At 57.8% G+C, this 26,860-nt stretch overlaps 1 protein-coding gene across 7 annotated transcripts in view; it reads left to right on the top strand.

Moving 5' to 3' along the window:
• LOC309834428 (mitochondrial ribosome-associated GTPase 1) overlaps window positions 1-25,244 on the top strand; it is a 31,984-nt gene extending 6,740 nt beyond the window's left edge. The window contains exons 1-13 of one of the 7 annotated variants that reach the window (XM_082673215.1): window positions 1,015-1,253; window positions 1,749-2,235; window positions 3,121-3,320; window positions 12,990-13,054; window positions 15,483-15,587; window positions 17,523-17,603; window positions 18,136-18,192; window positions 18,411-18,501; window positions 19,755-19,816; window positions 20,201-20,297; window positions 20,600-20,681; window positions 24,426-24,538; window positions 24,776-25,244. In XM_082673215.1, the coding sequence (XP_082529341.1) occupies window positions 1,070-1,253; window positions 1,749-2,235; window positions 3,121-3,320; window positions 12,990-13,054; window positions 15,483-15,587; window positions 17,523-17,603; window positions 18,136-18,192; window positions 18,411-18,501; window positions 19,755-19,816; window positions 20,201-20,297; window positions 20,600-20,681; window positions 24,426-24,538; window positions 24,776-24,909 (1,758 nt within the window). In that variant the 5' untranslated portion in view covers window positions 1,015-1,069 and the 3' untranslated portion in view covers window positions 24,910-25,244. Of the gene's footprint in view, window positions 1-1,014; window positions 1,254-1,748; window positions 2,236-3,120; window positions 3,321-4,881; window positions 5,135-5,853; window positions 5,970-6,705; window positions 6,864-8,875; window positions 9,265-11,707; window positions 11,946-12,989; window positions 13,055-15,482; window positions 15,588-17,522; window positions 17,604-18,135; window positions 18,193-18,410; window positions 18,502-19,754; window positions 19,817-20,200; window positions 20,298-20,599; window positions 20,682-24,425; window positions 24,539-24,775 lie in introns of those variants that run through there. The other 6 variants (XM_082673216.1, XM_082673217.1, XM_082673220.1 and 3 more) reach the window with 6 other exon arrangements.
• The last annotated feature ends 1,616 nt before the right edge of the window (window positions 25,245-26,860 follow it).

Below are 26,860 nucleotides of genomic sequence, written 5' to 3' on the forward strand. Positions count from 1 at the left end.
AACAGGTGGCCACGGAAAGTCCACGGAGGCACGGGTGCGCCGTGGTTTGGAGCAGCGGTACCCAAGTGTGGCTGAGAAGGAACGATGTGCCCTAACTGGGTTTACAGGGAAGCCTGAGGACCCTTTTAGCAGAAGGCAGGAGCTTTCTAATCCCTGCAAGGCAGTAGGGGAGACCTGCGGGAACTAGAGGAATTCTCCAGAAATGCCGCAGGCTTGAATATGTCTTCCTCTCCTGGGGCCGGAGGGGGAGGGGGGACGTAAGACTTGTTTCTCCATTTACCGTTTATCTTGAACTTTGTACTTTATGTGTGCTGCATCCTGTGTTGGTAGACTTGTGACTGTGTATATACACACACAACACACAAAAGTGTCGTCGCCTGGAGGCTTTCTCCCCGTCCCGCCCTGACATCTCAGCACCCACCGTCCACGCGCTCCACCGGGTCGGGAGGTGACGGCGCTCGCCTCCGCGTCTGAAGCTAGGAGGCTCCTCCTCCGCCTTCTGGTCGCCGTCCCCACGTCTTCTTAGGAAGGGGACACAACCCGACTGGCCAGCCGGCCGCCCCGATTCTCCCTCGGTGGGGACGCTTGCCCACACCGGCCGGTACCGGGGAATACTCACGGACCCTTCTGCACTCGCCCTCGCCCTCCCCGGCGGCCTTCCGCTACCATCCTAGGGCGTGGGCCAGACCCATAGGGGCTGCCCCAGGCCCAAACCAGAGGGGCGCGCGGAGCCAAGGGGGGGCCGACGCGGGGGACAGCCTTGCCCCACGCCCCTTGCTCCACCTCCAGTCCCGCCTTCCGCCCCGCGCCGGGGCCCCTTCCTCTTCTGGCCCCACCCCGCGCCCCCATCCACTTCCGGCCCCGCCCCAAGTGCCCGGCCCCGCCCCGTGTCCCCGCCCCGCGCCCTGAGCCCCTGTCCACCTCTGGCCCCGCCTTCTGCCCCGCCCCGCGCCCCGAGGCCCCTTCAAACTCCGGCCCCGCCCCGCGTCCCGGGCCAACTTCGCGTCTCTCCCCGGCTCTCCGAGCCTCCGAGCGGCGGGGACGCGCGGGAACTGCCCGGGACGGCGCGATGCAGTCGAGTGACCGTCAGGCGGAGGCCCCTGGCCGCGGCCCGCGGGTGCTGGTGGTGGGCGGTGGCATCGCGGGGCTGGGCGCGGCGCAGAGGCTCTGCTGCCACCCGGCCTTTCCGCACCTGCGGGTTCTGGAGGCCACGGCCCGCGCCGGTGGCCGCATCCGCTCGGAGCGCAGCTTCGGTAACAGCCCTCCCGGAACTCCTTCCCGGAACTCCTTCCCGGACCCCCTTCCCAGAGCCCAATCCGTGCCGCCAGAGCTCTGCCGACTCCTGGCTCGGCCTCCGTCCGGGGTTAAGCGACCCGGAACCCTTATCTGGCCCCTTGAGTGAATCCTCGCACTGCTTCAGTTAATAAACCGAAGTTCACTGGTCCCCGAAACTCAGCTGCCCGCATGAGCAGGGCCGGCCCCTGCCGTGCATGGGGAACCCGTGGCAATGCACAGTTGCCCCCGGTTCTGGCCCTGCAGGTAGCTCCCCCTCCAGCCTCCAGGTCGCCCCTCCCGGGTGTTCCTCTTAAACTAGGTCTGATGGCCCTGCCGGGAGAGTCTGTGGTCCTCAGGGACCGTGCGGGCCTCCGGCTGATTTTCAGAGCATATTTGGGAAGGGCAGGGCTCCGTGTACAGAAGAAGGGCTCAAGTGAGGGAGCCTCACAGTCGCCTCTCCTGCTCCCTCCCAGGTGCTGTGGTGGAGGTGGGCGCTCACTGGATCCATGGGCCCTCGCAGGGCAACCCCGTCTTCCAGCTGGCTGCCAAGTACGGGCTTCTGGGGGAGAAGGCATTGTCGGAGGAGAACCAGCTGATCGAGACCGGAGGTCACGTGGGCCTGCCCTCTGTGTCCTATGCCAGCTCCGGGGGAAGTGTGAGCCTTGAGCTGGTGGCGGAGATGGCCAGACTGTTCTACAGTCTCATAGACCAGACCAGGGAGTTCCTGCATGCGGCTGAGACCCCCGCCCCCAGTGTCGGGGAGTACCTCAAGAAGGAGATCCGCCAGCACATGGCCGGCTGGACAGAGGAGGAGGAGACCAAGAGGCTCAAGCTGGCCATCCTGAACAACTTGTTCAACGTGGAGTGCTGTGTGAGCGGTACCCACAGCATGGACCTGGTGGCCCTCGCACCTTTCGGGGAGTACACTGTGCTGCCAGGGTTGGACTGCACCTTTCCTGGGTATGTGCGTGCCCCACCCACCCAGACATTCCTCCGTGTACCCAGACCCCTCCGTGCCTCCCAGGGGTCCCCCCATGCACCCCAAGTACCCCCCATGCACCCCAGGGGTCCCTACCCGTACCTCAGGCCAAGCTTTGACAGGCAGGGGATGGGTGGGAGAGACATGGGGCTGTTTGTCTTCCCTGTTTTAGGGAGATTGGTCATTTACTTCCCTAGTTTTGCTCACTTATGAAAAAGAAAAGAATTGTTCTCAAAAACAAGTGATTAAGGGCTTCCCTGGTGGCACAGTGGTTGAGAGTCCACCTGCCGATGCAGGGGACACGGGTTCGTGCCCCGGTCCGGGAAGATCCCACATGCCGCGGAGCGGCTGGGCCCGTGAGCCATGGCCGCTGGGCCTGCGCGTCCGGAGCCTGTGCTCCGCAGCGGGAGAGGCCGCGACAGTGAGAGGCCCGCGTACCGCAAAAACTCCTCCCACATTTAGGAGGCCGCCTGCTTGTAAGCACTGTGCCGGGGCTTCGACCTCAGAGATGGGCAGACAGGCCCTCCTCTGTGTCGATGTGGCTGTTCCCCCATGGGGCACTCACAAGACTCTCCAGGACTGCCCTGCACAGGGAGGGCACTGTGACCAGGCAGATGCCCAGAACAAGAGCCCTGGGCTTGGTGAGGAGGGACCTGCTCTCCACAGGTTACCTTCGCATCCCTTTGCTCATTTAACCCTCCCATGAGACCCCCTCCCTCCCTGCTCTCCTCCCTGGCTGAGCCAGGCCCCCAGGCCAAGACCACAGCCCCTTGCAGCTCCTTGATCTGGTGTGAGCTTGGAGGGCTTGTTTCAGAGACTCACCTCCAGGGCCTGGTCGAACCACGGGACACCTCTGTCTCTCCCAGAGGCTACCAAGGACTCACAGACCGCATCATGGCCTCCCTGCCCAAGGACGTGATGGTTTTTAACAAGCCAGTGAAGACCATTCACTGGGATGGGTGCTTCGAGGAAGCTTCTGCTCCTGGGGAGACGTTTCCGGTGCTGGTGGAATGTGAGGATGGAGGCTGCTTCCCAGCGCATCACGTGGTCGTCACCGTGCCGTTAGGTAAAGGCTCTCCAGCTCCCACCCCAGGGGCCCCTGGCCTCTGGCTTTCTTCAGCCTCATTGGCTCTGGGGCGTTTGTTGGCTGCTAAGCCTGCGTTTTCTTTCTGAGTTTAGGACAGAGTTACTTGGTTGTGCTTTGTCGCAGTCGAGTGCTTTGGAATAAAGTTTCACAGGAAGAGAAAATGCAGGGCAGCAAGTGTCTTACTCCTTTTGGAGGTAATTTATGGAAAGGTTGGGAGGTTCACCAAACTGCTTCCTTAGCGGTGGAGAGGGCGTGAAAGCCAGGTCTCGAGTTTAGGTCCCGGTGGTAATCGAGGAAGGAGTCGTGTGTATAATCCTATTTGCTTCCAGATCTGATGCTTCACACGCAAGTCTTGTAGTAGGAGCGGGCAGTTGGGTAAAAGGTGGAGGTGGTTGAAAGCAAGTCTGTGCCTGCTCATCTCATTTACTCCTGAGGCAGCCGGGGACACATCTGCCCCATCCCCATTTGACAAATGCGAACAGAGATAAGTCACTTAATTGCCCAAGTTCACAAAGCTAGCAGGTGCCAGAGTGGATGGAAGATGAAGGGCAAGAGTCTCTGCCCACCTCCCACAGGTCCCGCCTGTCCCCTCGCAGAGAGTCGGGTGTGGATAAGCCTGCTCAGTGCCCGGCTCCTTTTTCCCACGGTGGAATCACACCACGCGTGTTAGCACAGTGTTCTGCTGCTCCTTCGTTTCCGAATCAGCACAGACAGGGCTATTGTGGTGTGTTTTCTCTTACGTGGACGGCCCTGTTCATGCCCAATTGTGGTGCGTGGTCACTGAAACTGCTGCAGTCAGTAGGTGCATCGCTACGGCTGTGTGGTCACTGTTCACGGGGGCCAGGCACCTGTCCCGTTTGTTCTTTACAGCCACACTGTGTTTTCTTGTATGTAGGTGTCGTTACTTGATACTGATGCAAATTTAGATGGTTTTCACTTGTTCTGTTGCACACAGTGTTGTACACGTGTGTGTTTAAAAACACTTGTGGGCGCATATGTGTAGGATCAATTCCAGTAGCAGGAACTACTGAGTTGAAGCTCTGCACTGAGAGGGCGGCCGTGGAGGGACGGTCCCCTCTGTGGATGCTCACGGCTGGTGCCTTGTTTCCTGTGGGGTTGTTCGTCCTTTTCTTGCAGACCTGCGAGGTTGGCTTGTGCTGCGAATGTTTCATCTCCTCGCGGTTTGACTTTGGGCTGAACCTGCTTAATTTTCAGGTGGCTTCTGGGTAAAGCCGGTATGTCTCGCTGCCCCTCCAAGCTAACCCTGGGCAGACTGAGAGGCAGAAGGCTCAGGGGGGAGAACTGTCCCCACAGAGGAGTCCGGGGGCCATGCGACCTGTTCCTGCCTGGCCAGGTGTTCAGGGGGCCTGTTGTGTCCCTCCGCTGAGGTGCTGGCCAGGATTCCCGATGGCCAGCCTGCGTGGGTCCCAGACACCTCTTTCTCTGACTCCTGTGACGGGGTCAGGGTGCCTTCCTGTGGCTATCAGTTCTGGTTTAAGCGATTGACGTGGTGTAAACCGAGTCTACTTATGAATTCCAGGTTTTCTTAAAGAACGTCTGGACACCTTCTTTGAGCCACCGCTGCCCACCGAGAAGGCGGAAGCGATCAGGAAAATAGGCTTTGGGACCAACAATAAAATCTTCCTGGAGTTTGAGGAGCCTTTCTGGCAGCCAGACTGCCAGCACATCCAGGTGGTGTGGAGGGACACGTCGCCCCTGGAGGACGCCGCCCCCAAGTTGCAGGATGCCTGGTTCAAGAAGCTTGTTGGCTTTTGGGTCCTGCCTTCCTTCGGGTACGTGCTCTTCCCAGGTTTCTCCAAGGAAACCTGGTGTGAGCTCTGCGTGGGGTCCAGCGCTATGTAGATTCTCTGTGAGGTGTTTCTGGAGAGTTGGAATGGGTAGGGATCCCAAGGGCACCTTGAGTGGTGAGACAGACACCCTGGGCCCACCCCGTGCAGGGACAGATGGAGACCCACTGTGTGCTGCTTGTCAGCATCTCTTGGGACCTGGAACGTGTAATAAATACTTGCAGTTGTTTTCCTTGTAAGAGACACACTTTGCTCATTTACAAGAAAGTGTCTGCCAGATACCCAGGCCCGAATGCCCCTGGCAGCCGAGCCAGGGTCCGCATGGTGTGCCCCGTCCCCTCCGGCCCGTCACGCGGGGTATTAGGAAGACACGCACCCGAGGGTCAGGACTTGATACAGTTGGTGACTCGCTGCCTCACGGGACACTGCAGTGGTGGGGCGTTTCCCAGTGCGTGTGGGTGGCAGGGAAGCCACCGGCTCTGTTCATAGGTTCTGTTGAGTCCCCGAAGGTGCTGGGGGTGGCCGTCCCCACCGGCGCTCAGTTGTGGAGACAGAAGGAATCGTCTTAGTGCCCCGAGAGTTCTGACCTTGCAGACCCCATGTCGAGGGGCCCTGGGAGTTCACGGCCACACTGGTGGAGCCACTGGCCCTGGTGAAGGCCGTCTGGGTGTTGCGGGTCTGGTCCCAGCGCTGCTTCTCTCCAGCAGGGCCAGCCAGGTGCTCTGCGGCTTCATCGCAGGGCTCGAGTCTGAGTTCATGGAGACGCTATTGGACGAGGACGTGCTCCTGTCTCTGACACAGGTGCTCCGCAAGGTGACAGGTACCGACTGCAGGGGCCATGCCGCCTCCTGCCCTGGTGGCTGGTCTCTGACAGGAACCAGACCTCTCACCAGACAGGAACTGGGTTCAGCCCTGAGTGTCTGGGGACTGTCCTTCCCATTAGTGCGTCACTAAGAGTTCTTGTCTCTGAGGGACACTTCCCACTTCTCTTTTCTAAAATTTGCCACCAAGATGAACACAGTTGTCCCTAATCAGAGCTTCACAGGCAAGACGCTGAGGCTTGGGAAAGGCGGCGGTGCCTGTCGGGGGCTCTGCTTCTAGGGCCTCATGCGGGGAGCCCCTTACTAACACCCTCTGGGCCTTGGTTTTCTCCCGGGCAGTATCTCTCGCTTTTAGCTGCTAAGAGTCCTTAAGGTGAGAGGCTCCTTGGTGTTGCTGTTGTTGTTGTTTTTTTAATTAATTAATTAATTTACTTTCGGCTGCGTTTGGGTCTTCGATGCTGCGTGGGCTTTCTCTAGTTGCGGCGAGCGGGGGCCACTCTTCATTGCGGTGCGTGGCTTCTCATTGCGGTGGCTTCTCTTGATGAGGAGCACGGGCTCTTCTAGAGCGCAGGCTCAGTAGTTGTGGCGCACGGGCTTAGTTGCTCGCGGCATGTGGGATCTTCCCGGACCAGGGCTCGAACCCATGTCCCCTGCATTGGCAGGCGGATTCTTAACCACTGCGCCACCAGGGAAGTCCCAGAGGCTCCTTGTTAATGCGAGTGTCTCTTGGTCTAGGGAATCCCCGGCTCCCCGCGCCCAGGAGTGTGCTGAGGTCCCGCTGGCACAGTGCCCCATACACCCGGGGCTCCTACAGCTATGTGGCTGTGGGCAGCTCCGGGGACGACCTGGACCTGCTAGCCCAGCCTCTCCCTGCGGACGGCAGGGGTGCCCAGGTAGGACGCAGCTGCCTGGCGAGGGCACTGGGGTCCCGCTGAAGGCCCAGGGCCCGGGATAGGTCCCACGAAGGCCAGGGATGCTGGGTGCGATCAAGTGGGGGGCTGGGGCCCCGAGACTCAGAGTCCATTTTCTTTTTGAAACTAACAGTAATTTTACAATGTGTTATTTTTATCAGAATTATATATACATGTGGCTTAAAGCGTCAGAGGATTCTATGGTGCTGGCTAACGAAATGAAATAAACAAAATACAGCACTCTGCTGGGGGGCATGCCGTTGCCCCTTCCCAGACTGTTCTTCAGGCTGATTCTGCTCTAAGTAGCAGGCTTGTGCTGCCACTGTTTTAAAGCCATTTTATAAAATCGAAGTATAGTTGATTTACGTTGTTGTGTTAGTTTCAGGTGTACAGCAGAGTGAGTCAGACACACACACACGCGCGCGTGTTTTTTCTCAGATTCTTTTCCATTACGGTGCTACCACTTTTTACAAAACATCTAACTGTGTAAAACTTGAAATGTTACAAAGCTTGGCAGAACCGTTGGGTTCCTGTCTCCAGCTTCACAGCTGTCCGTTCCTGGTGTCTCACTGCCCTGGCCTCCCCCATACCTTTACTAGGCATGTCCCACAGGTGATGTCATTTTATTTGCAGATATTTCAGCGTGCGTCTCTAAAAGATCAAGGACACAGCACTGTTATCACACTTAAAAATTCACAATAGTTGCTCCACATCATCCAACATTCTGTGTTCAGTTTTCTAAGCCTTTTTCTTTTTTGGCCGCGCCTCGAGGCACGTGGGATCCTAGTTCCCCGACCAGGGATCGAACCCGCGCCCTCTGCACTGGAAGCGCGGAGTCTTAACCGCTGGACCGCCAGGGAAGTCCCTCTAAGTGCTCTTTGATTTTTCAGTTTTAAGAATTACTGATTGAATTCTCACCACGGCACATAAAGTTTTAGCTTTCTTGCACTCATCTGCCCACCCAGCCCTCAGACCTCTCCCCACCCTCCAAGGTGTGCCGCAGTAATTTTGCTAAGACTGCTACTCACTGTTGACACATCCTGTTTGCCGTGGGCACTCTCCACACCTGAGCTGGCAAGGGTGCCTTTGTTTCTTTTCCAGCAGTGGAAACAACCACTTCTCTGGGCCGATGGATTCTGTAGGTGGGCACCGTGGGACGGTTGTTTCTGCCCCACGACATCTGGGGTCTCAGCTGGGAAGATGACGGGCTTGGGGTGACTCAGGGCTGGGGCAGGGGTCATCTGAGGCTGCCTCTCTCATGTCTGTCCTGAGCATGGCTGGGACGCTGGCTGGAGCACCTGCCCAGGCCTCTCCATGTGGCTTCCTCACAGAGTGGTGGCCGTCACGCTGCCCTGTGGCCGCCTGGGGCTCCAGCGCAGGCCTTCTGGGGAGGGGCAGCTGCATCGCTCCAGTGACGGAGCTGGGAAGTCAGGAAGCACCACTCCTGCCACACCTGCTGGACAAAGTGGTCAGGAACCCGCCCAGATTCAAGGGGCCGGACACAGACCGCACTTTCTGTGGGAGGAGTGTCCGAGGATTCACAGCCGTGTAAAGCCCCACGTTGGGTGTAAATGCTGCTTGGAGAGCCATGTCCCTTAGGGTTTTGAAGACGTTCTCCAGCATTGCTGCTGGAAGCCTGAGGCCGTTCCGATGCCTTTCTTCCCTGTGTCACCTGGTTTTCAAATCTCTGAGGAAGCTTGAATGAGCAGGAAGCCCCACACTCACGCTCACTCCGAGCCCAGCGGCGCTGCCTTCTGGCACATATTCACTCGTCTGGGATGCTCTTGAATTACCTCACCGTGGTTTTTTTTTTTTTCCTTTTTCTTTTTCTGGATTTCTGGTTGGATGGTGGGCTTCTGAGTTGGCCCTTGAATTTTCTTATCTTTTTCCTGCTGATGTCTGTCTTTTTGGTTTTTCGCTCTGTGTTTGGGGAGGAGCGTGTGAGGCTTGTGGCCGACCCCTGGCACCCACCCTAAGCCCACCCTTCTTTGCAGCTCCAGGTCCTGTTTGCAGGGGAAGCCACACACCGGACGTTTTACTCCACCACGCACGGAGCTCTGCTGTCCGGCTGGAGGGAGGCTGACCGGCTCATCGCTCTGTGGGATTCGCAGGCACAGCGGCCTGAGCCCGGCTCTGAGCTCGGCTCTGCTCCCCCAGTTCCCGGGTCCCGGGGAGGCTGGCCCCACCCTTTCCTTTGATGGACAAGGTTCAGTCGGGCTTGGGATTTGGGATGTTAATGTCACTGGGGTCAGCTCCCTCCTTTCCCAAGTCGCTGGAGTCCGGCCAGGGCTGAACTTGAGCTGAGCGCGAAGTCTTCCTGGAGAAGGGAGGGGTGGGATGCTGCTGCTGATGCGGTTGGAAGAACATAAACTGTGTAAAAGTGTCCTTTGTCCAGAGTCGTCCTTATGCATCGGAGCTGCAGCATGGGTTGCTCTGTCCTCATCGTGCCCCGGGCTCCGGTCACTGCAGGGCCCTGTGCCCCCAGCACGTGGCCCGCCTACCCCGGCCACCCTGGACCCTGGGTGTGTTCACGGGTGTCTGAATTCTCGTTGCTGGTGGCAGCAGAGCCAGTGGACCTCCCCGTTGTTCAGGCACTGGCTGCCCTACGGTCTGGGCGAGGGCCAGTGAGTGTGAGACAGGAGTGTGCGGGGGAGGGGGCACCCTTTTCTGACCCGAGGGCCCAGGGCTTTCTGGAGGAGGTGAACAGTGAGGCCTGAAGGGTGCAGAGGAGTGGGTGCCCTGGGCGGCATTGCTGTGAGCGTGTGAGGGTGCGCTGGGCGGCGCTGGGGTGAGCGTGTGAGGGTGCCCTGGGCGGTGCTGGGGTGAGCGTGTCAGGGTCTCTTGGGCAGTGATTGGGTAGATGGTGGGGAGTGTATCGGGGGCCTGGGTGCTGTGCTCAGCTTCTCTCATCTTCCCTCGCTGCATCCTCAGAGCCCCAGGGAATGGGCTGCACGGCCCCCATCTCACAGCTGAGGAAAGGACAGAAGCCTCAGGTGAGGGTGGCAATGGCCAGTCTCATGGCTGCCACGGCAGAGCTTGGGCATCTTTCCAGGACCATCCCGGGGAGGCGGTGCAGCTGGAAGCTAGCCTGTGCAGGGAGGTGCAGGAGCTGCAGAGGCTGGGACTCCATGTGGCAGGCACGGGGCCCACCGGCCTGGCGCCCACCGGCCTGGCGCCCACCTCGAGGTCAGTGGCTCCTGACCCTCCTCAGACCTTGGGCTGCAGGGTGTGTCCTGCTTTGGGTTGGGGCCCTGGCTCCCTGGAGGAGTATATGCATGCCTGGAGAACTGCCTCTGGGCTTCTCTTCAGCCCCAAGTGGCCAGGCTCTGGGCCGTGGTGCCAGACACGCCCTCCATCCTTCATCCTGGCACCTTCTTATTGACTTCTCATCTTGGGTCAAATCGCCCTCCCAGGGACCTTCCCTCTGCCCCCAGAGGTCTGTCTGTGTGTCCACTGCTTTGTGTCCCTGGAGTTGTCTCACTTGGGGCACCTGCCTGTCAGACAGCTGAGAGAAATCTGGGCTTCAGGAGGGTTTTTATTTTCGTTCTTTGGTCCTAGGGCCATGGAAGAACACAGCGTGCATCAGGCACAGAGTTCTGTGTTGTTGACGTCTCACGTTTCATGAGTCTGGGTGCAGGACTCAGGCTGTCTGGGCTGGCTCAGGAGGGGTGCTGGGAGGCCTGGCAGGAGGCCCAGATGGTCTCAGTCAGGCACCTGGAGGGCTTGTCTCAGCCCCAGGAACCATTAGCTCTGAGTATTAGGAGGTTTAAGGCCATCAAGATGACAGTAGTGATATCTTTGTGCTGAGAATCTGAGCATCTTTGGAGTTTTAGGAGCTTGTTTAAAAAATTCCATTAGGGCTTCCCTGGTGGCGCAGTGATTAAGAATCCGCCTGCCAATGCTGGGGACACGGGTTCGAGCCCTGGTCCGGGAAGATCCCACATGCCACAGAGCAACTAAGTCTGTGTGCCACAACTATTGAGCCTGCACTCTAGAGCCCGTTGGCCACAACTACTGAGCCCATTTGCCACAACTACTGAAGCCCACTTGCCTAGAGCCCGTGCTCCACAACAAGAGAAGCCACTGCAGTGAGAGGCCCGTGCACCGCAATGAAGCGTAGCCCCCGCTTGCCGCAACTAGAGAAAGCCCTCGTGCAACAACGCAGACCCCACGCAGACAAAAATAAAATAAAATAAAAAAAAAAATTACATTATTGTCATACTCTTGTAACTCGAAGTGCAGTCAGTAGTTACTCAGACTTGAGGTATAAAGTTAAAATCTGGTGGCCTAGTGGTTAGGACTCTGGGCTCCCACTGCCATGACCCAGGTTCAACCCCTGGTTGCACAACTCAGATCCTGCAAGCCATGCTGCGCGGCCAAAAAAAAAAAAAAAAAGTTAGAATCTGACTACATTTATACAGAGTGTTGGGACAGTGAAGGGAATTTTGAGGCTGTTTGTACTAATAGGTTTAATTTAGCAGAACTGCAGTCAGTTTTTGCAAAGGTTTGTTTGTTACATTAAAATCCTGAGTACTTAGAAAAGGATGTTACACTTGTAAGTTAAATGTTAAATATCTGAAAAATTTTGACCAAGTTTGTAAAAAGGGACCAAACTGACAGCGGACTGCTAAATTTTGTTACTTATGCTCAGGATACGCTTAGGAAGAACCAGGATTTTTTAATTTAATGAATTACTGAACCCTGGACCCCGATAACCCCCGGGACTGCGTGGGTCCGCCCCTGGCTCGGAGCCACGCCCCTGGCTCATAGCCCCGCCCACGGGCCCCCGCCCCCTCTCGGGGTCCGCCGCTAGAGGCAGAGTCGTTCGCGCACGCGCGGGCCGCGCTGCGGAAGGTTGGAGCGTCGGAACCCTTGTGTGGGTCGCGGGCCCGGCGGAGAAGTCCGTTGATGGAGCGGTCCGCGGCGCTGCGCGGAGCTCGGGACGCGGCGCCATGAGGCTCACCACGCGCGCGCTGTGCGGCGCCGCCCGGGCCGCCTGGCGGGAGAGCTTCCCCCTAGACGGTCGCGACGTGGCGCGCTGGTTCCCGGGCCACATGGCCAAGGGTGAGGTCCGGCGAGACGCGGCGGGGCCCACGCTGTTTACCCGGCTCTTCGCGGGTCGCCCGCGAGCGGGGAGGGCGGGGGTCGTAAGGCCCTTCTGCCACTCGGCTCCTGAAGCCTCAGTTTACACATCTGCTTTGGAAAAGATAAATTCCTGACGTTACTTTGGAGACTAGATGAAGTAGGGGTAGGAAAGCACTTTACAAGTTGTATTCAGCTATTCAGTCACCTCAAAACCTTTGAGACGTAGATCGAGTTTGTTGTCTTCTGCCCAAACCTCTCTGGGAGTTTCTTACCGTTCATTTGTCAAAGTTTGGCCCCAAGAAGACATGTAGGACGGGTCCAGCCCTTCCCCGTGTGACGGATTGCCACGCTCCCCCTGCTCCCGCCCCCTTTGGCGCCTGCTCTGCCAGGCTCGGTGACGGGTGCTCCGCGCGTCGGTGCTCGGGAGGGACGGGGCGCCCGCGGGGGGCGGCGTGTGGGGTGAGGTGAGATGTCTGAGGATGTGCATAAATGACAGGGCTTGGCTGTGGGAGGGGAGGCTGAGGGGCGGTGTCACTGCTGAGCCGCAGAAGAGGAGCATTGTTGTGTTCCTGGTGCGGGGTGAGTTCAGTGCCTTGTGTGTGCGTCGTCCAGGGTGAGTGGCTCAGGTTGGTACCTACACCATCGTCATCTCCACACAGTATTGAGGGCCCCATGAGTCAATTAGTCAGTGTTTCTCTGCTTTATAGATAAAGACCCATAGAGGTTAAATATTCCACCTAGAGTCGCCCACTTGTGGAAGTGGTGTAGACGGATGGGCTCTGACCTCACCCTGTGATGTGCAGGTGTCCCTCAGGCAGGGACCTGAACTTTCTCTCGTCAGCCACCAGGGTTGAATTTGAAGGAGACACAGTTATTGTTTAATAGAGCACTGCACTCAGATGTATTCATTTTAGGTTGTTTATGATGGTGTGTCATTCTTGACAGTTCAACTTAAATCTTCTACCTCTCTTAAAAGGCCATGGACCCCTTTCTTCCCTTAAGCGTCCTTCTTCTGTTTTCCAGGGCTGAAGAAGATGCAGAGCAGCCTAAAGCTGGTGGACTGTATCATCGAGGTCCATGATGCCCGGATATCCTTTGGTGCTTGTGACATTGTGACTTATAATAAGCAACACATATTTGGTCTGTGTCCTGGTTCTGGCACAGAGCTCCTGAAAGTCTTGGAATTTCCTAAGTGAGGAGCTCCTTAAGGTGTCTTTTGTTATGTTAATGAGGTGATTTTGGAAAAGACCCTAAGTCACCTAAGGTGGGGAGCTGGTTGCTGGGGGAACCAACCTTGATATGGGAGCCTTAGAACTTTCAGTCCTACCCTCTGACCTTACGGAAAGGAGAGGGGCTGGAGATTGAGTTCAGTCACCCAAGGCCAGTGATTCATTCTGTCCTGCCTGTGTAATGAAGCCGCTGTAAAAACCCAAAAGGTTGAGGGGTGGGCTGGGGACAGCTTCTGGGTTGGTGAGGTGTCGAGATGCAGGCATAGTGGCACATAGAGGGAATGGAAGCTCCGGGTCCCTTCCCCGTCCCTCGCCCTATACGTGTTTTCCATCTGGCTATTCCAGAGTTAGGTCTTCTTATAATAAGCCTGATCTAGTAAGTAAAATGTTTCTCTTAATTCCTTGAGCCAGTCTGGCAGACTGATATTGCTAGGACCCAAGGAGGGGGTCGTGGGAACCCTCCTTCCATAGCCCGTTGGTCAGACAGCATGTTGGTTGTCACCAGGTGACAACCTCGACTTGCAGTTGGTGTCTGAAGTGAGGGGTGGTAGCAGTCCTGAGCCCTTAACCTGTGGGGTCTGATGTCATCTCCAGGTGGATAGTGGCAGAACTGAGTTGAATACTAGGACACCCAGCTGGTGGTGGTGGAGGATTGCTTGGTGGTGAGGGACGTCCCCCAACCCCATTGGCATTGGGTGCAGAACTGTAGTGCAGGGGAGACCCTCCTGAGTCAAGCAGGAGGCATTCCTGGCTTGTTACCTTGTTTCTGTCTACCTCCTCTGGTCCCTGCTCTGGTCCAGTCAGCACCACAGTGGTCAGCGGCGTCACCTGTCATAATTATTGGCATTTGAAGCAGTGGTTCTCAGTCCTCGTTACGCACGAGAATTCCCCCAGGAGGCTTTTGAAAATACCGATATCTGGGCCCCTTTACAGGCCAGTGAACCAGAATCTCTGTGGGGCCCAGAAAGCTCCCCTTTGATACGCAGGTGGCATCGTTTCTCTCAGACCTCTGCCTGGCACGCCCAGGCCTTCCAACCCAGTCCAGGTGGGATATGAAACCTCCATTAAAACGTTCCTGCCAACCAGACTTTTCCCGCTGTACTTGAGGCGTGGATTGGCAAGATGTAACCATCTCGCTCAGTATACTTTTCAGAGCCTGCTTTTGTTGTACTTACCTGAGCTGTGTTTAGATTTTCCTTGTACGGCGAAGGTGTTGGCTTGAGAGTCATTGCCATCTCTAGGGTGGAGGGCGAGGGACTGTTTTCTCTGTTTCAAAGGCCTGTGGGGATTTCTCTACTGTAGGCTAAATGTATCAGTTCGTACAATACCTCATGCCAGTCCGAAGGGCTTACTGGCAGTTATATGTCTGATTATTGAAAAACAATGAAACCTGCCCTTACTGCTCCGTGTGCTGTGATGAGAGGCCGCCTCTGCTCCTTTAGTCCCTAGACGTTCTGATTTCTCCTCCAGGTCGGCGCCGTGAGGGAGTCTGGAGGCTTTCAGCGTTATGAATTAGCACAGGCTTGGTTAACCTCTGAGGGAAGAGGGCTGTTTACGGAAAGTCCCTTTGTTGTGTGGGTGAGGACACAGCACTTGACTGGGTGCCTAGACCCAGGGCACGTTGAGGCCTTGGCCTCGTAGTAAGACAAGCACCAGGTAGGGGCCGAGTGCTCACGAGATGAAGACACAGACAGACCTCCCTCCTGCCTGGGTCCGTGTCACGGGAGGTGGCACTTGGCAGTGAGCGCCAAGGGCCCCTGGCTGAGGGAAAAAGGGCCTGCCCATGGCAGTAAGGAGGCAGGTTCACTGGAGGTCTTCGTGGGAACTCCACAGGGTGGTGGCGGTGGGTGGCGGCGGTGGTCTGACATATACTAGTTAGGACTCTGTGGGAGGGACTTTTTTTGAGCCATCAGATCATTTTGGCAACTGAACAATGGTCTAGTCGTAAAACCTTCCAGTGAGCTTTGTTTTTTGCTTTTGCCACCGTCGTTCCTGTTTGAGAAGCCACTTGAGAGCCACCGCCCTGTCTGTGCTCTGCCTCTTGTCCACAGGAAGTGGCGAGGGGCCTGCAGTGGCTCCTGGCACTGGCGGGGCAGGCACGCTGGGGGGTTGGTCTTGGTGGGAGGCTGGGCTGGCCCGAGCTCGCTTGCTCCCAGACTGGGCTTCCTCTGCCCTGTCCCTTCTGAAGGTTTCCTTTCGAAGGTGGTCCAGTCTGCGTAACAAGACGAGGCAAAGTACGTTAATTGGCTGGTAAAGCGTTGAAGGAATTTTGCCTTAATTTGGCCACATCCCACTTTCAGGCCGAAACCCTCTGTTTCAGGAGACCCTTGGGCTTAAGCCTCACTTGCTCGTCCTCAACAAGATGGACCTGGCGGATCTGAAGGAGCAGCAGGTAATGCCCCGCAGGGCCTTCAGTGTGAGCGCCCCTGAGTCGGACCGGATCACTGGGCGGACGTGGTGTCAGGCCGCCCGGGCCCGCCGGCTTTAGCAAACTACCCTTTGTTTAACTCATGATCCAAGTGATCGAAGCGTGCGCCTCCTGTAGCAGGTGGCCGGGAGGTGCGGCCGGAGCCGAGCGCCCCACGTGGCGGCCACTGGACCCGCGAGGCTGTGAGCACGTGGGTCGTAGTTGCTGCTGTGAGGCCGACGTCCACGTTTTATTTCACTTTCATTCGCTAACGTTTCTGTTGCCTCATGAGGTGAGTGGTCGTCCCCCGGACAGCGCTGGCCTGGAGGCCTCCTGGTGGCTGCATTTGCCCCTGGTGTCCTCGCTGGCCAGCCCCACGGCTTCCCAGACCCCTGGCTGACCTGTGGGCTACCTGCTGCCCACCGAGTGATCTGGAAGCTGGAAGGCGGGTGGCCCAAAGCAGCTAGGGGATTTCCCTGAGCCCTGCGGGACGGGGATACAGTGACCAGGCCGGAGGTGTGTTTCGCCTTGTCCCTGAGTAAGAGAAGCGTGAAGATTCAGGAAATGTTACTTGTGACGTGTTCTTCTCTGCTTTTCTTGCTGTTATCAAATCCTTTGTAAAGGGTAGGTGTCAGAATCTTGAAATCAAGCCAGTTTTTTTCTTTTGTGGAGCTTTTCCTTTCACAGCAGCAAGAACACGTTCCTGGTTTCTTAGTTGGCTGTGGTACATTGAGTTATTTAAACCCCTGCCACAGGCCTGTAGCACCCGGTTTCCAGGGAGATGCAAGTGCTGAAGCCACAGGGTGCTTTGTTCATTGAGAACCTGAGCGGAAGACGTCGCCCATCAGGACCCTGCCCCTGCCGTGCAGGCTGCGCGTCTGCTCACTGAAATCCCTCCTGCCGAGCGCGCTCCGCTCTGAGAACAGAACCCCACGGGTTTCACTGCAGGGGCAGTTGTAGTTACTGGTGATCACAAGTTTTCAGCTGCTTTGCTTCGCTGAGACTTGGGTCGTATCACCCATCAGTTGTTCCTGCTCCAAAATGCTGATTTTTGTGGAGTGACGGGCACACTAGGTGGCCTGACAAGGGGACACGGGGGTGGGGGGGTCTCACCTGTGGGAGGCGGCTGGGGTGTTTGCCCCTCCTCTCAGGTGCTGCGGCCAAGGGCTTGGGGAGGAGAGGAGAGGAGAAGCCCCCAGGGTGGCCCTCCGTGTCTGCCTCTGTGGAGTGGGTGGCAGCGTCCCGTGCAAATCTGTACACTTGAAGCGCAGCTTCACGTGTGTCTGTGATGCCTGACCTTAATCTGCGTCCTCATAACAAATAACATAAATGAGTAAAACTAAATGAATTAATGAACGATTTCTTTGTTCCTTTAAGTAACTCAGTAGCTGATCAAAGAGTGCAATACTGGTTGTAGAAATATCAGTCATGCGCTGATTTTGCTTCACGTTACGGCCAGTAAGTTCATATTAGCCTTAGTTTACTTAGGGGCTTTTAAAGTATTCCTTGTACTTTGTAATCGGATGGGGCTCAAAGCTTAGTTTCAGTGGAGCTCGTTGTGTGGAAGCTCGTTAGGAGGAGTGGGAGGGATGGTGCGACCAGACAGAGACCAGCGCTGAGCAGTTCCAGTGCTGGGAGTGACTTGGAATGACCTGGTGTGGCCTCCTCTCTCTGTGTCCTCACATGGAGCCAGCCGCCCAGGGCCACCCCGGGGCCAGGCTGCCCTCCTTGGACGTCTCCTCAGGCAGCCTGTCCCTGGTGCTGCGTTGCCCCTTGCGCTGCCCGGTGGGCCCAGCCTCCTCCCTGAGTCCCTGGCCGCTGCGGCTCCGGGCTGGCGAGCAGATCTTGGGCGTTAGCGTGTGACACTGCCCATGTCTTCATTTAGTGTTTAAAATGGAAATTTCGTCTTGTCTCTTTCAGAAAATTATACAACACTTAGAAGGAGAAGGCCTAAAAAATGTCATTTTTACCAACTGTGTGAAGGATGAAAATATCAAGCAGGTGGGTTTTTTTCTGTTTTGTGCTCTAATGCCTCTGCTTAAATATGTTAAAGAAATGCCACGAATTAGGTTGTGCTTCTGTAAGAAGCACAGTGTCGGAGACGACCCGTAATTGCTTGGGTTCTGGGCACGCTCATCTCCCGGTGCCAAGGGCAGCACGGGCCTGACGGCTGATGGTGGGAAGGGAGCAGAGTCAGCCTGCGAGACACGTTCCGGGGTCATAAGGTGGAAGGGCCTGTGGAGGGTCTAGTGCCTGTTTTCCCAGTTGTATTTGAGAATTTCACCGGCTGACGTGCATCTTGTTAGCAGGTGCTGGCAGTCACAGCCGTCGCCCCATGGGGTCTGTCCTGCTGGTTCCTGGTGGAGGGACGAGGTGGGGCACAGGCGACCCCCACCTCCGCCTGCCGTAGCGCAGCCTGAACCTTGACGTGTTTGGACCTGAGCTGTCCGGTGCTGGGCGCTGGAGTGTCCACCTCCAGAAGCTAAGGGTGGCCAGTTCCCCCAGGAAAGGGCCTGTGGTCTGTTTCTTGCAGATAATCCCGAAGGTCACGGAGTTGGTTGGGAGCAGCTACCGCTATCACCGAGGAGAGGTTGGTGGTGGGCCAGTGCCAGCTGTGGGACGTCCCTCCCGCTGGGGAGCCCCAGACCCAGCTACCAAGCACAGCCTGGGGAGCCCCCTGTCCTCCGGGTCTCAGTAGGTGGGTGAGCAGGGCCGGTGCAGCGACTGTCCTTCCTGTTAAGCTGGCTTGGGTGTGTGTGTGTCTGGGGGGTCTGGCTGGGCCGCTGATCCCTGCTCTCGCGCCTGCAGAACCTGGAGTACTGCATCATGGTGATTGGGGTCCCCAACGTGGGCAAGTCATCGCTCATCAACTCCCTGCGGAGGCAGCACCTCAGGAAAGGTAGTTCCCCGGGGCAGGCTCTGGTTCTTGTGCTGGGACAAACTTCAGAGCCCGAGACCCCAGCTCGTCAGGGGGTCTTTTCCCACCAGGAGGAGGTGACAACCTGGCATGCAGTCAGCTGGTGAGACACAGTCATTCCCTTATACATTTTATACTTCATTCGCGTTCTCTTTTCAAAACTAAATGCTTAATTATAGTGTTTAGTATATGCGATGACTTTTCTAAACGTTGGTAGTCTCGTCCTTTCGTTTATCTGTCTCTGACCCGCTGTGCTCAAGGTGTGTAGGAAACGTGGGGTGCGACGTCAGGCCGGGACCTGGGGAGGGGGAGCCCCAGGCCTGTGTCCTTGTCCCACGCCTCTCAACTTTTGAGACCAAGTCTGCACGAGCGTGTCCTTCGGGCGCCACCCCAAAGCCCGAACAGTGCCAGACCGTCACCTCGGGCTGTTTCGCTGCCAACTGGGGAGCTGTTACAGTCAGCTGTTGTTTTGTTTATTTTTCTTCAGTTGTGGCTTTAAAAAACATCGTTGGCATTAAGTCCGTTAAGTGCTGTGCAGCCGTCACACCACCTATTTCCAGATTTTTCCATCATCTCAAGCGGAAACTCTAGACATAAATGGTAGCTGCCCTCCTGAACTCCGGGGAGCCTCTGGTCTACTTTCTGTTGTGTGGACTTGACAGCTCCGGTGTCACATAACTGGAATCACAGGATTTGACCCGTGTCAGGCTTATTTCACGGAGCCTAACTCTACAGGGTCCATCCGTGTTGTAGCGTGATTCATAATTCATAATTTCCTTCCTTTTTCGGGCTGAATAATACTCTGTGGTGTGGACGGACCACATTTCGTTTATCCATCTGTGCCGACGGATGCATGTGTCCCTTTGTCCTTGTGTTGATTCAGCAGAGGGTGCAGAGTCTGCTTGGGACACACCCTGAGCTGGGCCCCAGGGCAGCCAGTGTTCAGAGCACAGGCGGCCTCTTGGTCAGGAGTGGCCCCACCGACAGGCTCTTCTGGGTGGTGTGGGGGCAGATGCTTGGGACCCGGTCTTGCAGGGAGGAAGGTGATGGCGGCGGGCAGCTCCGGTCCAGACGTCACGGCCGTTGCTTAGCAGGTGCTGGGCCACTCTCAGGGCCGGGAGACAGTTCTCTCCTGGTGTTAGGGGCCCTCCAGGTCTCCACGTGTGTCGTTGCTCATTCTGTAGCTTACCTGCCTGTGTGTTTAACAGACACTGACACCCTCTTTTATCCTGCAGGAAAAGCCACCAGGGTGGGCGGCGAGCCTGGGATCACCAGAGCTGTGATGTCCAGGATTCAGGTAGGGGCCCTCAGCTGCCAGGCCTCCACCGCCCCTTCCCTCTGCTCTGTCCGCCAAGCGCTGCCCCAGTCCTCACAGCAAGCCTGGGGGAGGGCACAGGTGCCACCGCGTCTCACAGGTGAGGGAAGCTGCCCGAGGGCACACAGGGTCAGGGCAGAGCCCGTCCTTCTGGGAGGAGGGCAGCTGCTGGGTTCCTGCTCTTATTCGTTCTCCGCATCACGCGGGAGTGGCATCCTGTGGGGTAGCTGAGAGCTGGTGGCAGTGACGACACTGGCGGGCAGGCTCTGGGGCCTCCTCAAGCCTGTGGGGCCCAGCAGAGGGCCTGGCGGGAGGGGCTGCTTGAGGCTGCTCGAGCGGCTGGCCGACTGCCCTCTGTGCCCACAGGTGTGTGAGCGGCCGCTGATGTTCCTGCTGGACACCCCTGGGGTGCTGGCTCCCCGGATCCAAAGCGTGGAGACAGGCCTGAAGCTGGCCTTGTGTGGTGAGCCAGCCCCCCACAATAGGCCCCCAGGCCCCCAGGCTGGGCGCCTCGTGCCAGCCTTGGCCTGGCTGCCATAGAGATGTCCAGAGCTGTGGTGCAGGACGTCTCGGGCAGCGTGTGTGGTCCTGGCTCACAGGTGACACACTCTGCACCCTCTGACCCCACCAGTCCTCCTGGCCTGCCCTGGAGGGGCGCCCTCCTCCTGTTTAACAGGTGGGGCGGGCCTGGTGGGGGCAGGTCAGGCCACGGCTTGGCCTCCTCAGCGGCACGTGTGTGCGCTCACCCTTGCTGCCTGTTCCCAGGAACCGTGCTGGACCACCTGGTGGGCGAGGAGACCCTGGCTGACTACCTTCTCTACACCCTCAACAGGCGCCAGCTCTTGGGGTGAGTGTGGGAAGGCGGGCCCTTCCTCTCCCATCCCAGACAAACGTGACTGAAAAAACAGAACCGTTAAAGTACTGTAGATAGATAGCGTGCAGTCCTTTGAAGTGTACAGTTTAATAGACGTGTGAAAGCGTTCCACAGTCCAGAAAACCCCCCCAGTTCTTATGCTGCTTTGTAGCCCCTCCTTCCCGCCCCTTCCTGCCCCATCTGCTTCCCATCACCTAGAATCTCACGAGTGGAGCCACATGGTGCGGACTCCCTGCTCAGCCCCGTCGTCTCGGGATTCATCCGTGTTCTAACACTGGTCACCACTGGGAGGTTTCATTGTGCAGACATCTGGTTGGTTCGTTCTCGCTGCTGAGGACGGTGTGAGCGCCGGTGTCCCGTGGGGCCCCAGAGCTGTCCTTTATCACAGGGGTCCCCAACCCCCAGGGGACCCGGTACCGGTCTGTGGCCTGTTAGGAACTGGGCCGCACAGCGGGCGATGAGCGGCGCGTGAGCGAGTGAAGCTTCCTCTGCCGCTCCCCGTCGCTCCCTGTCGCTCGCGTTACCGCCTGAGCCACCCCATCTCCCCCCAACCCCGTCCGTGGAAAAACTGTCTTCCACGAAACCGGTCCCTGGTGCCAAAAAGGTTGGGGACCGCTGCTTTATCACCTTGAGGACATCAGGCACAGGTTATTGACTGTCCCCAAAGAAGCAGCTTTTGGTTTCATTGACTTTCTGTGTTGTCTTTCTTCCTGGTTGCTGTTGGTTGATTGCTGTTCGGTCCCTGTTCCTTCCTTGTTTCCGTGTTCCTGACTCTCTTCCTGTTTGTGCTGCCCGTGGGGAGACGGGCTCTCCCACCACCGCCTGGGCTGCTCTCTTCCCCGCTGTCCTGGCAGCAGCTGCTTCATGAGTTTCCAGGCTCCGTTGTCGGGGGTGGAAAGCGTCAGGAGGTCATTGGGTTCTTCTGGTGGTTTGAGGACGTGACCCCCTTTATCCTTCAAGAGAGTCTCTGTGTGCTCATCTTTCCTGTCGCGTTGCTTTGAGCTTGTGCGTCTTTACTTTTAAAATGTGTTTATCGGCTGCTTGTAGTTGGGCCTTGCTTTGTACGCAGTCTGACCGTTTCTGCTTTTATTTTGGGTAGCCCATTTCCACCTGATGTGGTCACTGACGTTAGGTTTCCATCTGTCATCTTGCCATCTGTCCCAGCTATTCTCTGTTCTTTTTTCCTCTCTCTCTCTGGCCTGTTTTACGATTCCCCTTTGTCAGCTTGTTACCTGTAGCTTTGGAGGAGGTAGCTTTAGGGTTTGTAGAACACTTTTCGGGGGTGTTAATGCCGAGTGTGGCGTGAGGGCCCTTCCGCTCTCCTCACCCTCACCTCTGGGCCGGTCTCGTCACACCTTTTGCTTTTATGTAGCAGACGTGCTGCCGAGCTTTGTTTATGCACAGATGTAAGTGGAGGCTCGATCTCGGCAGTTTCCTCTGAGCCTCGCCAGTCACGGCTCCTTGTCTGTGTGTGGACCCGCCCTCCCTCTGGGGCCATCTTCCTGCCCGAGGGTTTCCTGTGACGCTCACAGTGACGCAGGTTGCTGTTTGTCCGAAGATGTGCTCATTTCACCTTAGTTTTTGAAGGGCGTTTGCCCTGCGTGTAGATTCTAGATGGACGGATTTCCTCAGTCCCGCAGAGCGGCTGTTGTTTCTGATGAGAAGTCTGTCTGTCTGTCTTTGTTCTCTGTATTCATGGCCCTCTGGCTGCTGTTAAGATTTCTCTTTATCAAGTTTTTGAGCAATTTATGGCGCTGGGCCTTCATGTGGTTTTCTGCATGTTTCTTGTGCTTTTAGTTCCTCGGGCTCTCGCATCTGTGGTTGTGTAGTTTGTATCACATTCGGATGATCTCTGGCCATTCTTCCTCTCTCCCAGGACTCCACTACCCAGGCACTGGCCGCGGGTGCCGCCGGCTCAGCAGTGCTGGCTCTCCAGTCCCCTCACCCTCTCTTCTGCAGATCTGACCTGCTTTAATCCCGAGTGTGTGTTTTCACAGTGCTCTCCTCTAGATACTGGGTTTGGATCATTTTTTGTTTACTATCTTCTGCGTGTTTTCTTAACTTTGTAACCACGGGAACGCAGTTCTAATAACTGATTCAACGTCTGGGAATTCTAACATCTGGGGCAGTTTCAGGTAATTGGTTTTCTCCTTGTAATGGCTCTGTTTTCCTGCTGTGTGTGCCTGACAGCTTTTGACGGGGGGCAGGCACGTGAATCGGACCTTTCTGGTGACAGGTGTCTTTATATTCCTGTTCTGGGACCGTTATTTGGAAACACTTTGGTCCTTTTGGACCTTCCTTTTACAGTTTGTCAGGTGGGCCTGGAACAATTCCCAGGGCGTCCCGCCCCCTCCCCAGCCTGTGGATCTTGGGTTCCGTCTGTCCCGGCTGCTCCCCTCCTGCCTCTTGGGTGGCTCTTCCTGGCCTCTGGCCTTGGGAAACTTGCTCTGCTGACCATCTGAGGGTGGCTGTCTGCCAGTTTCCCGAGCCCTCTCCCTGGGCAGCTCTGCCCTGTCTGACTCGCCTGCAGCTGGCAGCTGCCCTGGTCCCCAGCGCCGTCTCTCCGCTCCGGGCTCCCCGGGGCCCCTCCCTGCACTCCTCCTTCCCATGGCTACACTCTTTGTGGCCTGATGTCTGGGCCTTGAAAACCATTGTTGTGTGAAGTTTTGGTTGTTTCTTCCTTTTTTGTTATTCCAGGTGGCGAGTAGACCCAGTCCCTGTTAGCCCATTTGCATGGAAGTGGGATTTGACATATGTGGGTTTTTTTGGGTTTTGGTTTTTTTTGGCTGCATGTGGCTAAGCGTGTGGGATCTTGGTTCCCCAGTCAGGGATTGAACCCGTGCCCCCTGCACTGGAAGCACGGAGTCTTAACCACTGGACCGCCAGGGAAGCCCTGGAAGTAGAATTTGAAATGTCACGTTTTGCTTGATGTTCGAGGCATTCAGTTTGGACCTCCGCTGTCCTCGGTGTTTCTGGGAAGCGTGACAGCCGACTCCCTGCGGGTGGCAGGTCTTGGGCGTGTGTGGGTGGGAGTCTTCCTTGCCTTCGATCTCTTGGGGACAGAGGGGCCTGCGCAGCTGCTGCTCTGGGAAGTTTGATTTTGGACGCGCATTCCTCGGGGTTGTCGTTCCGAGACCGGCTCCGATGCTCACGTGGGGTCCAGGCGCGAGGCCTGAGGCCCCGTCCGGCCTCCCCCACTCTGCAGCTGCAGTTCACATTGCAGCCCTGCCTGCCCGGCGGGCGGTGAGGGGGAGGGGCCAGCGCAGGTGCTGGTCCAGGGGTCCTGGCCCCGGGGCTCAGGGAGGCACGTGTCCGTGGAAGACGCTGGTCTCCTTTGGCCTCTCAGCCTCTGATGTGCCGCACCCATCCCGTGCTGGCTCTTCCCCCCAGGCCCAGAGCACCAGTCAGTGGGGAATACCACCGTCCATCTCCGGCCAGCCGCCTAGAGGCACCAAGGCAGCCTCGGCAGCAAACTGAGTGTGTGCCAGTGGCCGGGCTGCCATCGTGGGAGGCCAGCTCAGGGCCAGGGGATGACACCGCTGGGAGCAGCAGCCTTTCTGACCGCCGCCCCAGGACCCCGGTGGGGGAGGGGGTCTCGGGCAGCTGGTCGTGGCCACGCGGAAGGCAGGTGTCGGTGAGGCCCCCAGGTCCACGTGGCGGTCACCCGCACCCACGAGGGGTCATTGGTGGAGCTGCTGACCATCGCCCTGTGTGCAGGTACGTGCAGCACTATGGCCTGGGTGAGGCCTGCGACGACATCGCCCGTGTGCTAAAGCGTGTGGCCGTGAAGCTGAGGAAGACCCAGAAGGTGAAGGTGCTGACGGGCACTGGTGAGGCCTGGTGGCCCCAGGCTGGGCTCGGGGGGCGGAGCTTCCGGGGGAGGGGCTCTCGGTCTGGGCTGGGGCTGGGGCAGGGTGTGTGGGGCGGCCCCACCCTCTTCCTGTGGCTTCTGGAGGCTCCGGCTTCCCAAATGTGCAAGGCAGGCGCCCACCTGGACGGGCCTGAGGTGGGTGGGCTAGAGCTCCTGAGTGGGGCTCGTCCTTACTGGGCCCTCCTGCTTTCCCCAGGTGACGTCAACGTTGTCCAGCCCAACTACCCTGCGGCCGCCCGAGACTTCCTGCGGGCCTTCCGCAGCGGGGTGCTGGGCCCCGTGATGCTGGACCGGGACCTCCTGCAGGGCCCCCCTGCGGCGGAGCCCTGACTAGTCCAGCAGGAGGGCCTCGCGGCTCCACGGCCAGGGGTGGGCACCCGGGAGTCCCCTGTCCACAGGCTCCTTGCTGGTCACTGTATACTCCCCGGTCTCTGCTCTAGGAAGGAGGCCATGCCCTCCTGCTGCACAGCCCAGCCCCTGGTTACAGGGGACTGAGCCTGGGTGTGGACATCAGGGCAGTGGACGTCCCTGGGTTCCTGGCGGGGGGAGGAAACTCACTCATGTTCAGTATCTCCTAAATATTCTCTTGAGGAGAAGCTGGTGTTTTCTCAGAAGGAGTTGAAAGTGTAATCTGTAATTTTAAAATTAAAAGGCCTGTCTCTGTGGTTGGCCCTTTCGTTGTGCACCTGTGCAGCCCCTTGGGCCCCTCACCAAGGAAAAGCGGAACGTGAACCACTTAGTACCCAAGGCTCTTGTGTAAGAATCCCGACACGGAGTCCTGGGTCCTGCAATAAGAAACAGTCTCATTGGCAACAGAGTGTTTATTTCACTACTAAAACGTGCACACACACACGGACAAGAGGTCCCAAGTAGCCGTGGCAGAACCCAAGGACCACCTGTCCCCTCGGTGGCCGGGGCCGCTCTGCTCACAGCCCAGCTACACACAGGACGGTGTGGTCAGCGGAGACCCTAGGCCTCCCCACCGCCTCCCAGCACCTTCCAGCTAATGAGACAGCAGGACTTTTTCCCGGAGGCGGTGCTCAGCATTGCTGTGGTCGCACCTGAAGGGGTGCAGGAACATGACCACCAGCTTGCATTCTGGAGAGGCCGGAGGGGGGAAGGGGTGGGGATTGGGTAGGCTGCACCTGGTCAGCAGCCCCGGCCCTTCCTGTAGGCGCCCCTCTAGGTCCTGCCGCCCCGTGTGGCTGCCCCACACCCAGCGCACCTGCCAAGTCTCCTGAGACACCCACCGGCCTCCTGCCGGAACCCTGACCCATAGGGGTGGGAAGCATTCAGAGACTCGCAGCTGTGCCAGACGCCAGATGCCGCTGGAGTCGGGCTGGTGTGTGGAAAAGCTTGACGAGTGTGCTGGCGGCTCACGCTGCAGAGGCACGTGAAGGTCTGGGCCAGCCACAGTCCAGGTCCGGGTGGGTCTCTGAGGCTGAGCACAGCCTGGCCGGGCCCATCAGGGAGAACTGAGTCAACCGAGGGGCCGCCCTGATGGGTCCCCCTGTTCAAGATTTTAAAACGGTCACGCTGCCTCTGAGGCCCCAGCCAGGGCTTGGCCACGACCTGTTGGTCTTTGGGAGCGTCGAGCTTGGTTCGGGAGGACAGAGCGCATCTGGGCGCCGCACCCAAGAATGCTGGCAGTGTGGACACAGGAGGCTGCAGGGAGCTGCGTCCTGCAGCGGAGCGCCTGGGTCTTCGGAGGAAAGTGCTTGGTCCAGGTCCCGCGGATAATCTGGAGACCTTCAGTGTAACCAGAGCCGAGTGCCAGCTGTGAGAGAGCAGAGGTGGCACGGCTCCTGGGAGATGCTGGTCTTGGCACTGGCGTCCATCAGCTGAGTCCAAAGGCCCTGCAGCCCAGGGGCAGGCGAGGGCAGATTCTGGAGGCAGCCCTGCCGGGGAGGCTCCTGCTGAGCACAGGAGAGCCTGAGCCGGAAGCCAGACCCCGGAGCCGTCCTTCTGAGGGACAAGAGGCTATTCAAGCTACAGGACATGTGAAAGAGCTGGGGCCCCAGGCTGAGCTCACGGCCAGTGGACCAGGCTGGCGGCTTGAGGGAAAGGCACCTGAGAGGTGAAGGGCTGGCCTTCCGCACGGGTGTTGAGTGCCAGCCGCAAACCCTTGTCAGGACGCGCCCTGTGGTTTCTTCAGAGGCCGCTCTGGCCTCGCTCTGACAGCCCTCGGGGTGTGGAGGAAGCTCAGCTTCTGGGCTTTCTTCTGCTGGACAGGTGCCCTCACATCTGGTGGCACTTGCTGGGCACTGGGCCCTGCCTTGTG

The sequence above is a fragment of the Grampus griseus genome (assembly GCF_964374135.1).
Source record: "Grampus griseus genome assembly, chromosome: 16".
NCBI classification, from domain to species: Eukaryota; Metazoa; Chordata; class Mammalia; order Artiodactyla; family Delphinidae; genus Grampus; species Grampus griseus.